At 29.8% G+C, this 15,995-nt stretch overlaps 1 protein-coding gene across 1 annotated transcript in view; it reads right to left on the bottom strand.

Annotated features, from left to right (window-relative positions):
• LOC148284001 (uncharacterized) overlaps positions 1 to 13,767 on the bottom strand; it is a 42,593-nt gene extending 28,826 nt beyond the window's left edge. Inside the window, exon 1 of the mRNA XM_088242848.1 lies at positions 13,155 to 13,767. Within this exon, the coding sequence (XP_088098974.1) occupies positions 13,155 to 13,481 (327 nt within the window). The 5' untranslated portion in view covers positions 13,482 to 13,767. The remainder of the gene's footprint in view (positions 1 to 13,154) is intronic.
• Between the last annotated feature and the right edge of the window lie 2,228 nt (positions 13,768 to 15,995).

Raw genomic sequence — 15,995 nt, 5'->3', positions numbered from 1 at the left:
CTGAATTCCATCTTGTATCACAAAGGTTCAATGTGTCTATTTCAGTTTCAAAAACAAAAAAAATAGTATAGCAAGACAACCTAAAAGATGTAAACTGATTATTGACAATGAATCAATAGAACGAGTCCTAAGTTTCAGATATTTAGGAATTTATATATTGAGCTATAATTTTATACAACGAAGTTCGAGATCAATTCAACAAAACCTCCCAAGTGTCAGAATATCTAAAAAAAAGTCATATGAAAAATAAGAACATGCTAATTGACAGCAAAGCAAAAATATATAAGGTTCTTATTGAAATATTCTGTAAAATCTAGAGTGGATACCACGAGAACAAAGAACCTGATAAGAACATCAAAATCAGAGATGAGGGTCTTCAAATCGAGTTCCGGAAACATCCTGCGCGACCGGGTCAGAAATAACATTTACCTACAGTAAACACGTGTGATGTCGGCTCTTCCTTGTAAATTGTAAAGCTTAAAACCGCCCCATTAGCAGTTGTCTATGTCTATAGTATGTAGTGATTATATTCCATGGTTAATGGACATGAAGACCGCACAGAAACCGTCCGTGTCAAAGTATCTTTGTCTATGCAATTAGAAGATCTAAATGACGTATAACGGTCTAAAACAATATATTATTCTCTTAGTATTATCACGTTTTGTTCGTTGTTTTATGTTTTTTTTTAACTTAAGTATTATTTTTAAAATGAGATAAAATACATTGAACAAATAAAATACTACGATTAATCATTTCTTAAAAAAAAACAATATTATTGCAAATAAAAATGTAAACGTATTGTTGATGATTTTTTGCCACTTGATCGAGTTTTTCTAAAAAAAATTTCATCAGCAATACCACAAAAAACTTCTATGAAACAGCAAACGTCTGTAATATCTCTTTTCATGGGTAATTTCTTTTTTCTAAAATATTTCAGAGTTTTTTTGTAAAAATAAACTATGCATATAATAATGATTTTGAATAAATCATAAATAATGAACTAAAACATTTTTTTTAAACTACGTTTAATATATACACGTTTTTTCAGGGCCAGACCGCGAAACTTAACAAAAACATTTCTCATGGTAAGCTTTAAAAAAAATCCTTTAAAAATGTTTACAAAAAGTCTTTTTTTTTTTATGATCTCAAAATGGTGTAAATCTTCAAAAAAATAATAATAACATCAGATTCTTCTTCTTCTCCCAGCCCCTCTATCCCAGTTCATCAAGGGTCGGGCCTGTCCTGGGTTGTCATGACGGTAACAGCTTATGCCACCAACTCCTTCTTAATATTCGACCACCATCCCCCATGTGGTTGAGATCCACCTCTACCTTTACTTTTAGTTGGGATGTTGAGGGCTCCATTTACTTAATAATCCTCATCTCTGCGCAGGACGTGACCATCCCATCTTATCCTGCTTTCTTTCAGCTTTTCAGCTAGAAGTGCAGCAAAAATACGATGGTCTTTTATTCTATGTCGACGTAGCATCGATATTCTGTTTTAATTTTACTTAATTTTTCCACTATAAATTTTCATGAGGGAGTGAGATGTTTTTTCGGGATGAAAAGTAGCTTTTGACATTTGTTAGTCTTTCAGCTATCCTTATGCAAAAAGAATCACGTCGATCAGTTGCTCCGTTGCTTCGTGAAAGAAGAACTCATTTTTATAGTAACAATTTTCCTGAGGGAGTGATAATTTTTGTTCGTGATGAAGCCCATTGTACTTCTCATCTCTCTAGCTATCCCTGTGCAAAAATCACGTCAATCGGTCGCTCCGTTGCGACATGACGGAAACACAGACAGACTAACACACTTTCGCGTTTATAATATTAGCATAGATTTATCTCCTGATTATAAAACTGTATTTTTTTGATTTTTTTTTGTTAATTACTCTTTTTTTTTACCCATGCACATTGCATGTTTAAACATTCACTTCTGTGCATAGAATCGTGTATTCTATACATTTTTTTGTATTTTGATAAAAGTGTAAAAAGCCCTACGGGCGTTAGAATAGATAAACATATAAAAATACATGAAAATATCAGAAATACTCGTTACTACAAAAAATATAAAAGTTATGGTAGATTGGTAACTGTAAAGTTTAAACTCAAAAGGTTTACATAAATACGAAAGGTATCTCAATTATCTTACTTAATTACTTAAGCATATCAAATTTTATATAAACAGTAGGTAGAGGTAACGGTACAGTTATAATTATTTGAAATATAAGTTTTACAAATATTATTTACTCGAATCTTCTCGATTATAGATTGCAATTTTTCGTTTTGTAATTAAAGTTCAAAAAACAATTTGAATGCAAAAAAAAATAATGGCGTATTAATTATAACCATGCTATGAAACTGAATTCAAATATTAACAAATGGACAAGTTGATCACGCTTAATTGTATATGAGCGTCGTCTATATCTATAATATTATGTATCATGGTTACAAAAAAGAGCAATTTCTATGCAAATACAGTTTTTGAACGGCAGGTTAATGTGTACTATGCCTTATGCCTATATCGATAGCTTCAAGGAAAAGTAAGCAAACTCGGTAAAGTTTTTAAATCAAATTAAAGTAAATAAATCAACCAACACACTGTTTACTGTAGGGACAGGCACATAAGATATAATGCTAAATCATTCTGTTTTTCTATACAGACCTCGTTTGCTACATTCATTCATCTTCTCATGCATTGACTCCAATCATCCTAACTTTTTAAATAACTATCTTTAAGTAAAAGACTGATGTAATGAATTACAAAAACGAATAGTATATTTATATCACTTCCTTAATAACTGCCTAGATAGTGTAATCCAGCTTGTCTTCAAACATTTTGTCATTTTCAACACATTGTTGATTGAACTAACTGGAATAAAAATTGAAGTGTTTCGTTTGCAAGTAAGTGAAATAATTCAGCCAGATCAATAAAGGTTTCTGCTCTTTTATCATCAGCGAGAAATGTGAGAGTGAGAATCTCACCCACATCAATAAAGATTTCAGCTTATTTACTACACAAAAGTCAATAGATAGAAGAGTTGAGGAATTGTGAATATTAGAACGGTAAATGTTACACAGTATGTAACAGGGGCGACTTAAACCAGTCAATGACAGGTCATAAGCCCTTTGTTTTCAAAAATGTTTTTCCTTTCTGTTGCAATAAATTTCGATAATTATATTACTATTATTTTATATGTATAAAAACTGTGTGTACATAAATATATATGAATATAAATAAATATATTAAAATAAATCATTAAAATTGCACACGATATTTGAAGTTACTGTGTTCTTATGCTAAAACGTAGACATCCCTGTACATCATTATGGTGTTGTAAATTTCTAAGTTGAAACAAAAAGCATGCGAACTTCGTGAAGCTGTCACGTCAAAAATATGAAAAATCATCCTTCCAACAAACTTTTTAGTGGTAGTAGGTACCAATATGTTTATACCTACGTAAAAGATTTTATAGTTATTATAAGTTCAACGTAGTTTTGCAGAAAGCAGGCAGTCCACAATTTAGAAAAAAAATAGAAATTGGTGTTATCGAGTTCAGGGAGGTCAATTCCATGTTCTGCTAAAACATCCAGGCCCCTTTTTTTCAAAAAAACTGTAATAATCACCTTCTATGAATATCATGATGTCAAAATGTCACCTCATACGTCCAGAGGTTGTATGAAATATTAGATCTGGCTGTTTTTTGCAAAATTCATATTTTAGGTTTGGTGGTCAGCCGGACTTAAAAAATCATTAAAATTCCTCTGAAACAAAATTCATTTTCACAAAATAAACCTCAAGTCAATAAATAATAATTCTTAATTTTATAAATATAAAATAGTGTGATCAATACGTAATGACACAACATTCACCGGAGATTTACTAGGGCTGGCTGTTTTCTGCAAAATGTACACCCGAGATTGTGTAGTCAGCCAGACTTTAGAAATCATTAAAAGTGGTTAAATACATACATAATTAAATCCTGTTTTGTACTTTAAAAAAAACGAATGCATGCATTATTTATCATTTGTCAAAGTAAAACACATTTCAACTGTTGTGTAGATTCGATTATTCATTATTTTCTCAAAAGTGCTATTATCTCATGTTTCACTTTTTTGTATCTGGCTGCTTTCTGCATAATTAAGTTCAGTTGTAAGCATCTTTATGACGCTTTTGTTTAACATACGAGTACAGTTTACCTGTTTACAAATTAATTTCATACAAGCGAATGAATTTATTTGTTAATTTGTTTATTTATTAGTTTCATGTTGTAAGTAATACACTTTTCCTATCATTATTATAGTATGTATTTTATAGAAAATTGTTTTTTTAGTTTAGTTTTATTTGCAGTTTCGCAAATTTTCATATACCTACGTATGTTTTTTTATTAAACCTCACAGGTAATGAAATGATTTTGGTGTAAAGTATGTATGATCAATAATCGAACTTCTTGCTTAGATTTCATTAATTTCTTTATTGGCCGACAAGCGTAAAAAATAAGTTTAATTACACAAGAAATTTGACTGGTACTCTCTATCAAAGCAATTAATTTAATTAAATGAAGACAATAATAAATAAGAACTCAAATCGAAAACGAAATCAAAACCACTGTATAAAAATAATATCTAAATAAACCTTCAACACAACACAATTTTAATTTGGTTATTGTGCATGCAGTTAATTAGTAGAATTACATTTAAAATTTTGAATTAAATCCAAAAATAGTATTTTGTTTTGGAAACCTTATCAAACAATTTTAATTATTGAAAGGTATCATAAATCAATCAAATTTATAAGCAATATCCAATTCCACAAGTTTATAAAGAGATTTAAAACAGCTATGCATTAAACTATTCATTTAGACACAACTATGTTAAAATTTAACACAGAGCTTTTGAAATCAGTTATATTCAACAAGCAATAAACTTCTTTAACAACTTGCCTCAACAACTAAAAAATATCAAGGCTTTACTAAATACAAGCTAAAAATTTAAATTATTTTTCTATAATCCACCATATTTTTTGTGGCTTGGATCTGAAAGGGCCAAGGTCGTTAATCGCCGAAAAGTACTTATTCAGCCATGTTGTGGTATCATAATGAACTCTTTGACTATTTTGATACTATAAATTAATAAAAAACAATATCACATTTCTATGTGTACATAAAATGGTTTATTCAATATATTGATTAATTGATATCGACTCTCTAAAAATCTTGGTAAAAAAACATGATATCTGACTTTCAGATCCAAACTAAAGATTTATTGAAAAAAAAAAAAGATAATATTTTAGGTGAATATCTTTCAGATCTTTTGGTTAGCAACTCAAAACTTTATTTAATTTAACAGTATTATCACAGGTGCTATATACATTTTATATTATATACCTTTATTTATTTAGTAAATGTATAATCCCACAACGAGCACAAGAGCTGTAACCAGGGTCCATTTTTGTTCTCTATTTTTATTAATAATATTAAAACTGACATTTTGAACTCGCGTGTTCTGTTATTTGCGGATGAGTTAAAACTTTTATTAAAAGTGACAACTTTGGACGATTTTCGTTTTCTCCAAGCAGATATATCTGGAATATAATGGGGAAGACAAAACAAACTTAGGTTTAATGTTTCCAAGTATTCGGTCACGTCTAGGGCCCAAAAAACTCTATTTTTTCTCTACAAAATGAATGACCAGAATCTGACACGAACATCAAATGTTAAGCATCTGGGCGTTAGATCAGTGAGCACCCTAACATTTCATGATCACATAGAGGCAATCAGTGGTATATCATTGAAGATGTTAGGATTCGTTCTGCGTACTGTCAGGGTTTTTGAAAATACCCGCGTACTGAGAACTCTTTACAACTCCTTAGTGCGAAGTAGACTCGAGAGTGGCTCGATGATTTGGGGGCCACGTGAACTGAAGTACTCTCTTATGATAAAGAAAATCCAAAATAAGTTTCTGAGATATCTCTACGTGAGAGAGTGCGGGTATTAAACTTGGCACTTCCCGACCGAGTTTCTCCGGGGTATGCTTGGCTACAACAGTTTAGAGACTAGAAGGAATGTGTATTTGACTTCACATTTTTATCGATTGTTGCGCGGTATGGTCGATAATACTGAGATTACGAGGAGCATTGGTTTGTATGTTCCAGATAATTACCTAAGACAGCGTGAGCATAGATTGTTTCATATTCTGATGTACAGGACCAACCTGCCGATGGTTATGTCTTTTGGGAGGGCTACAGCTATGCTGAACAACATTGCTCTGGATGTTGATCTATTCCATGTATGCAAAGGGGTTTTCCGGAGCAGGATTCTCTTACGGCTTTGACAAAAGTCTCTTCAATGTATTTTTTTCTTGTTATAATATGTACGCCTTGAATTTTAGTTTGTTATGTATATGTTATTTTTTAATAAATGAATAGAATAAAAAGAGGTTACCTCTTTTTTGGTATTTTAATTCGTTTTTTAAAATTACGTTTTGTCTAAATATATTGCTGCTCAAATTTAAAAGGGCCAGACATGAAAAAAATGCCAGATGCTAACTTTGAATTACTCGATAAGTTAGAACGATTGTGGAATGTTTGTATACGATATATCTTTGATCTTCAAAAATTCGACCACATAACCGAATATCGCACGCAACTACACTGGCTCAGTATCAGGCATAGAGGAATCATTCACATTCTATCACTTCTTCACAATATTTTAAATAATCCCATTTCGCCTGTTTATCTGAGAGAGCTCTTCCAACCTCTGTCACAACACGGACTATCTCTTCGTTCTAGTAACGAGAGAACCATTTTAATACCCTGTCATCGCTCTAATTTTCTTGCCTCCTCTTTCACAGTAGTAGCTGCTCGATTGTGGAATAATCTACCCACCAATGTAAGAGACGCCCCTTCCTTATTTACATTTTAGTCAATATTGAAATGTCACTCTCTATATATTTAAGTTGTTCCTTTATCCTTCTTCTTTCCTTCCCATCCTCTCTCCTCTCTTCATAGTATAGTGTTATTTTTTTATTTATTTTTAATTTCTTAATCTTTGTTTTTAATTTTGTATTAAATTGTAAGATTCAATATTCCCATGTACTTGTAATTTTCTTAAAATGATATTTTTGGGTAGGTAGGAAGAAATTGCCTTGAGGCAATATGCCCGCCCTCATATAAGGTGTTGAATAAATCAATAAATAGTTTTCTTTTGCACCACAAAAGGCCAAGAAGCCCAATTATAGTGATGAATTACAGCACAGAACACCTATAAAACTAAAAACGAAATAAAAATATGTGAATATTATAATAATTTAGTAATCAATTGTGATTTGTCGACAAGAAATCCCATAATATGTCTAAATTGGGAAGTACCCGTTGACTTGTTTGAATTGATTTGGTTCAAAATGTAATGTGTTTTCTTGTAGATCTTCGGCAACGGAATAAACTTAGAATCAAATTAATTCAATTGATAAATCTTATTTGTACACTTTTCTCTACGAAGATCCTAATAAATGAATAGTCAATGCTCTGTGAAAGCGCTGAATGTAGTTGTGACGATAAAATATCATGCAAATTATGCCGTTTGAATTAATAAACGAGATATCTGACACATAAATTATTTATGAAGCTCAATCCCACGCAAGATGATCACATTAAATCAATTACATGATATCCAAAACCAGAACATGGAAATAAATCATATTCGTTGCTTAATTTATATTTCAGGAATTAACTTTGAGTTCGAGAATTTTATTAAACGTTAGTTAATAATTATTGTTTATGACCACTTTCCAACTTGTCTATGTTTACTGGTTTTGAGACATACCCGTCTCTTCGTTAGAACACTAATTATGCTAACATGCTAATCGCTACTCTATAGTATTTGTAAAAAAAAATAATTACAACTTACTGATAGGACACGGACAGGTGTTTTATACTTAAAGTATAATAATTATTACTATAAGCGATAATTTTATTATCTGCGTTTTTTTCGGAACTCATTAAAACATTTCCCTTTTGCATTAATCACAATTGAAATTTGATAACCACTTAAAAATTCGAAGATACAAGATAAACCTTGCGTTTATGGCTAATAAGATCATGAAGCATTAATCAAGAAATGCATCACGAACCAATTTATAAGCGATAATCATCATTTACATCAAACTACAATCCGATAGTGCGCTATGTAATAAATAATTTATTAACGGTCAATTAAACGTTTTATTGTCGATGGACTTATGTTCGAAAGTGGTCCCAGAACAAGACTTTTGGAAGCGCCGATTCGTATTTTATGTTTTATAGTTCATAAAAAAATAATTGGTAGCGGAATCAAAAGAACAAATTAACGTCCAAGAGACTAACTAGCGGGCCTACAGTCCTGTATACCACCTTATATTTTTTTTTAAATCAGTGCGACGTGCGTCCAGCTAAGTATTTCTCAGAAATGACCAATAAATATATTGTTAGAATTATTTCGGGACGGCCGTCTGTTAAAACTCCGATACAAATTTATATGGCGACTCTAGCGTTTCGAAATATTCCCAAAGTTCAATCGAATAACATAATTCCCTTTCAGCACCTAATGGTGCATAGGGCACTGCATTGGTATGTACACCAATTTCAGCGTGTCTGGATCATTTTTGTTACGTGAAGGTAGGATGATCAGTCTTATACTTCAAGTGCCAGTCCAGGGCCCCGATTGCAGTGTGAAGTTAACAGAGTTATCTTCGACTGGCTATAAAGAGAAACTAATATTTATGTACGAAAATGAGTATACGTATTTGCATGAACGTTTAAAGTATCTTCGTCGGTAATCTATAATTGAACATGTTTGAAAGAAAAAATCGTAGGTGTATTCTGCTTTTCATACAGAAAACATAATTTTACTAAATTATTTTATTTTAGCCTTTATTCGGGGAGAAAATACGAGAATACGGTTGTATGAAGAAAATTGAGACCGCTTTTCCTCTTAATATTTACAGTCGGCTGTTTCGTTTATTCCATCTGTAAAGAAATTAGAAGATTTCCAGGTATTTTTGGGTTGTTATTAATAGATTATTATTATTATTTATTATTTATTTATTTAAAATTACAAAATTAAATATTTATGAACTTATTAAGGCTTTTTAGGCTATGCCCGTGTCAAGCCACAATAAATAACAATAAAAATACATAGTAAAATTAATTAGATCAAATTATAATGACATAGAATCACAATCTAGAAAAAAAGGTAAATGTATTAAATAATTAAATTCCAAAGAATACAATGCAAAAAAGATAATCAGAAATAATTTTTAAAATATAAATTATACAAATTAAGAATCAGACATAATCAAATATACAAAATAGTGGTATCATTAAAATCAACAAAATAATAGTAAAATATAGTAGTATTAAAAAATAATAACACAAAATAAGCATAATTGAAAAATTGAAATATATAAAAGCATAATTGAAATGATAATTGAGTTATGTTTCTAGAAATTCACTCAATTTTAGTAAGAAATAAAAGGAATAGGAGCAATAAATCATATGCCAAATAATAATACGTACTAAATTAAATTATACAAAAATACATAATAAGAAAAGCATAAAAATTATCAATATATATAAAAAGCAAATAAAAGTAAAAGAGTATGGAAGGAAAACAGATTTGTAAGTTTTTGCTAATTTCGTACTTTAAAAAAATTGAGTACATCGTCCCTATCGATGCGTAGCAACCAATTGCAAACATTTTCCTTAAATACATTGGCACAGATACTTCACAAATCAATACAAAAAAAAACAAATTTACTGTAATTATTTTTTATCTATTCTCCCAAAAAATCCTCCAAAGGTATTCCTAAAAAATAAGTCCCAAAATTTTAACTTCTAGTTGCTTAAAAAGTATAACCGAATTGTCCTGTAAGACGTGGGTTTTTAGTTTAATAATTTTATGTTGGAAACCACGCAAAGAAATAACTGCCGAGAAAATTAATATTACCCATTTAAAAATGTAAGAAACATTCTAAGTTTACCGAATCTACAATAAAATATTTTGCATTATGTCCATCCACAATAGAATAAATGTTTGTATTTATATAAAAAAAGTTAGTATTACACCTATAAAAGTAAAATTTTATAATCAAATTATAAGAATTAATATACCTAAAATATATCCATTATATTATAAGAATTAATATACCTAGAACATATCCATATATATTTCATTAAACATATACAGAGCATAACAAATAAAAGCATGAAAACTCTGGGATTTCTGTTGCGAACGATCAGAGATTTTGACACAGTTTATGTAATGAAAATTTTATATGTTGCTTTAGTACGTATACAACTCGGTTATATGGTCACCATATTATAAAGTACATATAAATAATATTGAAATAGTTCAACATATTTTTTTACGTTTCGTTAATTTTAAATTAGGTATTTCAGTTGAAAATATTAATTACTCATACTTAAATAAATATTTAAATTTACAAACATTAGAAAATAGAAGAAAACCGAATGATTTGCTATTTTTATTCAAAATATTTAATTCAATATTTGATTGTTCCGAGCTGTTACAACTTATTAATTTGCGAGTTACGGGCCGGGTTACCCGATTTAATAAACTATTGTATGTAAATATTGTAAATGTATCTACAACAAACTACAGTGCACACTCGCAAATAATGAGAATTCATACATTTGCAAATGAATACGCAAATGACGTAGATATATTTAATAAAACACTTTTGAGTTTTAAAAGGCAGTGTATCAATTTACTATCTTCAAATTGTAATACCTAAATAATACTATGTTGATTTAAATTATTTACCGTTTATTGATTTATTGACTTATATATGTATTCTAAATTAGTATTTTTCTAACTTCTTCTAATTTTAAGATTATTTTAATTTAACATTTCCGAAAAAATGTACTCCTGTTCTCGACTGCAATATATGTATGTATAATTATGTATCCCCATATAATTTCTACTCATGTGTAATGATGTATTATTATGTATATTCATATATTTTCTACTTTGTAATATGTAATGATCATTTTTTAATATTTTTCTTTCTCTTCTTAATTCATTTTTATTTTTTGCTCCTTTTTTGTGTAAAATACATTTCTGTCTTCATATTTAAAAATGCACATCTGTTCTTTCCACTTTTATACTAATATGTGAAGAGGATATTTTTTATATTTTTATTTTTCTTCTAAAAATCATTTATATTTTTTTTCTTAATTCTGTGTAAAATACGTGTCTGTCTTAATTTGTATATATGTATGTAAAAACATGTAGAAGCCTAAAAGGCGTTTAAATAAATAAATAAAAAATAATAATAAATAAATATCCATATACCTAGGGCTTATTTTCTCGTAGGAATAAATTTCGTTATGGCAATATGCCGCCCGTAAGTGTTTATAAAATGTATATTTATATTAAGTGTTTAATACAGGATAATAATTTGAGGATCTGCTAAAAAAAACATAGCTGAATATTGTCAAGGTTGCTAAAAAACGAGTCTTCGAAACTGTTCTTTAAGTACCATAAATTATGAATACTTATTCCAAATGGCGGCTGTAATAAATGTTTTCCAAATTTACAAAAAAGTATTACTATGCTGCTGATACAAAAAATGGAATAAAATTACTAAAAAGGAATAATAACTCGAGTGACAACTAAAGATTTACAATCGGTACCAGAAATTAAAATGGTCCTAAGATTTTTAATCATCATCATCATCATTCTCTTTCCGCACCTAATGGAGCATAGGGCACTGCGTTGGTACACCAATCGCAGCGTATCTTGATCATTTTTGTTACATGAAGGTAAGATGATCAGTCTTACGCTTCAGGTACCAGTCCAGGGACTATGAAATATTCTAGTATGAAAACACCCTTTTAAATAAATATTTCATATCAACCATGTCCCGAGACCCCTCCATAAGGCCGACAGAAGATTTTTAATACTCTCCCAAAAAGTGAGCGGGATGTAAAAAGATTTTTAATATCCAAGAAATGATGAAATCGTAACAATTATAATTCGTCGTATGGCGACAGAGCAATATGCTGTTAAAAATACATTTATTTGTGCGTTCATAAAATGTAAATAAAAAAATGTTCTTCGTCAAAAAAACTTGTAAAATGTACATATTCTTAGGCATGAGATTTACCAGAAATTCATTAGGACCAAATCATTTACATTAAAAAAAAAAATTGCTGTTTTATAATAAACCCGCCAAGTACTGTGAACATAAGTTTTAATGAAATAAATAAAAAAAAGCATAAACTTTTAGAAGTTATTCCTCAACTCAACTAAAATAGATATGTTGAATTTTAATTATTTGTAGTCATTCTATGGATATACCATTTATCAAAAAAAGTCGTAGCGACGGCGTGTTTTTTTAATGCTCCCATGATAGGGTTTGGAAAATTTCATTACATCGGAAAACGGGTTTTTCTTGAAAACGCAAACTAATTTTGCCAGTTTAATGTTACATTTACGTTGACCATAAAAGTCACCTCATTTAGGTTTCAAGAGAAAATATAAACATAATAATCTTAATATTTGAAAAAAAACACGTGTGGTTTAATTTTTACTGAATTAATAAATATTATTTTTAGCATACGTACTTGAGAACATTCACAAGGATATATTTTTTTTTATCAATATTATCAGGGATTTTATGTAACATAATTTGGTTTTTAAATAATGTATCGAATTCATGAAAAAAAAATGTTTGCTTTAACGTTAAAATAACAGTATTTTTATTTAATCTATTTAATTATTTATTTTATTCACAATATATTTATGTAACATTTATAGTGACACAAATCCTAATTCCATGGAACCAAAGTCCTGTTTTGAGTTGGGACGAATATAACAACATACAAATCACCATATATATTATACAGAACAAAAACATCATCAATATTCATCTCCATTTAATTTAATTATCATCTACGTTGATTTAAAAATTTAATTTATTTATCTTAAATAAAAATTTAAAATACATGGCATATCAACATATAAAAGAAAGTACAATGAAGTTTTTTCATTTGAAGTACAAAAAAAAAAAAAAAGAATTTATGATGTATTAATAATATTTTCGAGTGCTAAAGCACATATTGTATCTACCATAATTATATTTATTTCATCTTTACCTGTTTCTTAAGCGAAGGTGCCTCCGGAGGAGTATCGCAAAATATGGGATACCTTCTGTCCAATTCCGCCTGTTTTTCTGGTGAGTAAGCCACAATGGTCTTCATAGCCGGCATAGCCATTTGTCGTATAACAGGGTGACGGGAATTTTGGTCCAAATTCAAATCCCCCGCCATCAATATGGCGCTCCCGCCCTTGTATACGTCCACGTTTATCAGCATCATGATGCTAAAAATGCTCATGGACGCGAAAACTATGAAAATCTGCTCGAAACTCGGCCATCTTCGACCCGCAGTCGGCCACTTTCGGTGGGATCCATTCAAATCCATGTTTAAATTTGCACATTTATCCGAGATTCATAAAATACAATAAATCAACCGATACTAACGCAACACAAATAAAAACATCAGCAACATTCGTATCGAAATCCAAGTACTTAAATTCATTGTTTTTTGGAGCATAAAGAAATTATTTTTTATTAGCTGCCTAATAGTCCATAGATGAAAACTGTCACACGTTCGAAATATCGAATTGGAATACGCGCGAATGGTTTTCCGCTTCGTGAGGCGCGGAGGCGGCGCGTCCTCTCTCCTCAGACACTCGACATTCACTGATATAAATAGTAAGGTTTTACTTTGCAGGAGGCGGCATGGAAGTCTTAGAAGAAAGTAGTTAGGTACTTGTTCTCTACTACCGGCTAAGGCTAAGCCGGCGCTCGCATATTACGTCACTTGACCTACCCTTCGACTATAAATCAATATACAGGATGTGTTCTAAAATAGATGTAGTGTTAAAACAAGAAATGTCTTTATTTTTTTATTCGAGGTCTTTTAATCATCAGATCAGCACCAACAAAAGATAGACTCCGCTTCACCTAGCTGTTGCCATGCGTTGGTAATTGAATTTGGCGAATACTGAATGCTAAAAAATTAAGTAATTTTCAAATTTCAAATTTTACAATATGGTATTTACAATTTTTGTTACATGTGGCGAAGGTAAAAATACAATAGGTCAGTGAATGTTTTTTACTAAATATTATGAAATATTTGTATATAACCACTTACCAACTTACAAATTAAATGCTTTAAATATGATTAAATGTTTTTCAGTTCATTCGTTTTTTTTTCTAGTTTTTATTCCGAAATTATTCCGCGTGTGACGTCTCAAGTTATCTTTTGCTTTTTCTCGGTCAGTTCTTCCGATTAGTCCGTTGACGGTAAGTAAACCGGAAATCTTCCACAACTCTCTTATCATTGATTGATTCATATAAATTATTGACGTCGTTCAAAGTAGTCCGTTTTTATAAAAATATTTTTTATTATATTTTTCTTACATGTTCAAGAATTTTCGCACTATAATTTCATGCTCTAATTTTTACCGCGTGTAAAAAATCATTTTTTAGATCCAATTTCCCGTAGAGCTTTACCTCCTCATTGAGAAAAATCTTTCTAGAATTTTTTCCTTGCAAGTAGCGAAAATCGAACTCGCGACGTTTTATTTTTTATGTCATTTTGTTGTAATAAATTAATTTGAATTGAAAATATTTGGGACTTTTAAAATACTATTGAATAATAGATTTTGCGGCCAAATAACAAACACACTGTGTGTTTATATAAATGTAGATATAGAATGCAGATTACAGGTTACACGGGGTGAGCGTTCCATTTCGCTTTTAATGTTTGCGCTATAATATTTACCATAAATTGTCAATAAACATGTTATAATTTATATGCTTTTGATTTATCTCCGAGCCACAAATGGAATCGTTTGAGTTCAAAATGGAGTGAGCTTCACAATATTTAGTTGATATCCTAGAAAAGCCGCAGGCTTTACTGTTAAGTTTTGTTTGACGATTATTCATTTAAACATTCGTTTTAATCAAAAGATTATAAAAAAACCAAATAAGTTCCATCTTCTTCTTTTTTAATGGCTTTATTCACCTACCTACTGAATTGTTCCAGCCAGTATCGTGCTTTTTTTGTTTTTTTTTGCATATTTACTTAGTTTGTAACGTTAGTAAATTAGATGTACCAGTAAGAATGGAAGTTCATTATATTATTACAACTGAGATGGAGAACATTTCAAACAGGGAAATATGGAAGTCTAAGCATTTAGAGGGCTTATGTCATGTCAATAGCTAATTTAAGTGGTCACTATACCATTTAACTTTTGTTTTTTAAAAAAATATTTATCAAAAAAGCATTCAAAAGGTAAAATACAAATTATCAAGTCCTACTGAACTGTATAAAATGCAGTTCATCCAAATTGAAATTAAGGTATCAAATAAAGTTTCTGGTTTTTTTACTTCACAACGGATGGAAGAGTTGAGGAAAAGTGGATGTTCAAACATAAGCAAAATAGTGAATATTGCACAGTCTGTTAAGAGGCCACAAAAACCAGCTAATAACTGGTCATAAGTCCTGTTAATGCCAAGACTTCCATATTCTCTTTTCAAAAATGTTTTCTTTCTCTGTGTCAATAAATTAAAAAAAATTAATACTTTTAAAAGAACGTGTTTTTTAAATATTTGTATTTTTTTTTTTTTTTTTTGTTTTTTTTACAATAAACATAAATGATAAACCCGACTATTAAAAAAATAAACCATAGTGACATAGCAATGAAATACATATTAATAGTAAAAATAGTAAACAAAAAAATCCCACAAAGGCATAGCCTGTTCGTGGGTATGCAAGAAAATGTTAATGAATTTTTGCTCCTGTAATAAATAATGGACAGTTATAATATTTTTGTATGGCATAAGAAAGAAAAAATAAGATATTCTGAGAAAGATATTTTTTTATAGTGGTATGATTATCTTCCTATATTTGCTCAGTTAAAATTTA

Source organism: Micrasema longulum, unplaced genomic scaffold (assembly GCF_059751315.1).
Source record: "Micrasema longulum isolate JH-2025_06_02 unplaced genomic scaffold, ASM5975131v1 h1tg000171l, whole genome shotgun sequence".
NCBI classification, from domain to species: Eukaryota; Metazoa; Arthropoda; class Insecta; order Trichoptera; family Brachycentridae; genus Micrasema; species Micrasema longulum.
The sequence above is the reverse complement of the archived record's forward strand: the minus strand, read 5'-3'. Positions and strand labels throughout refer to the sequence as shown.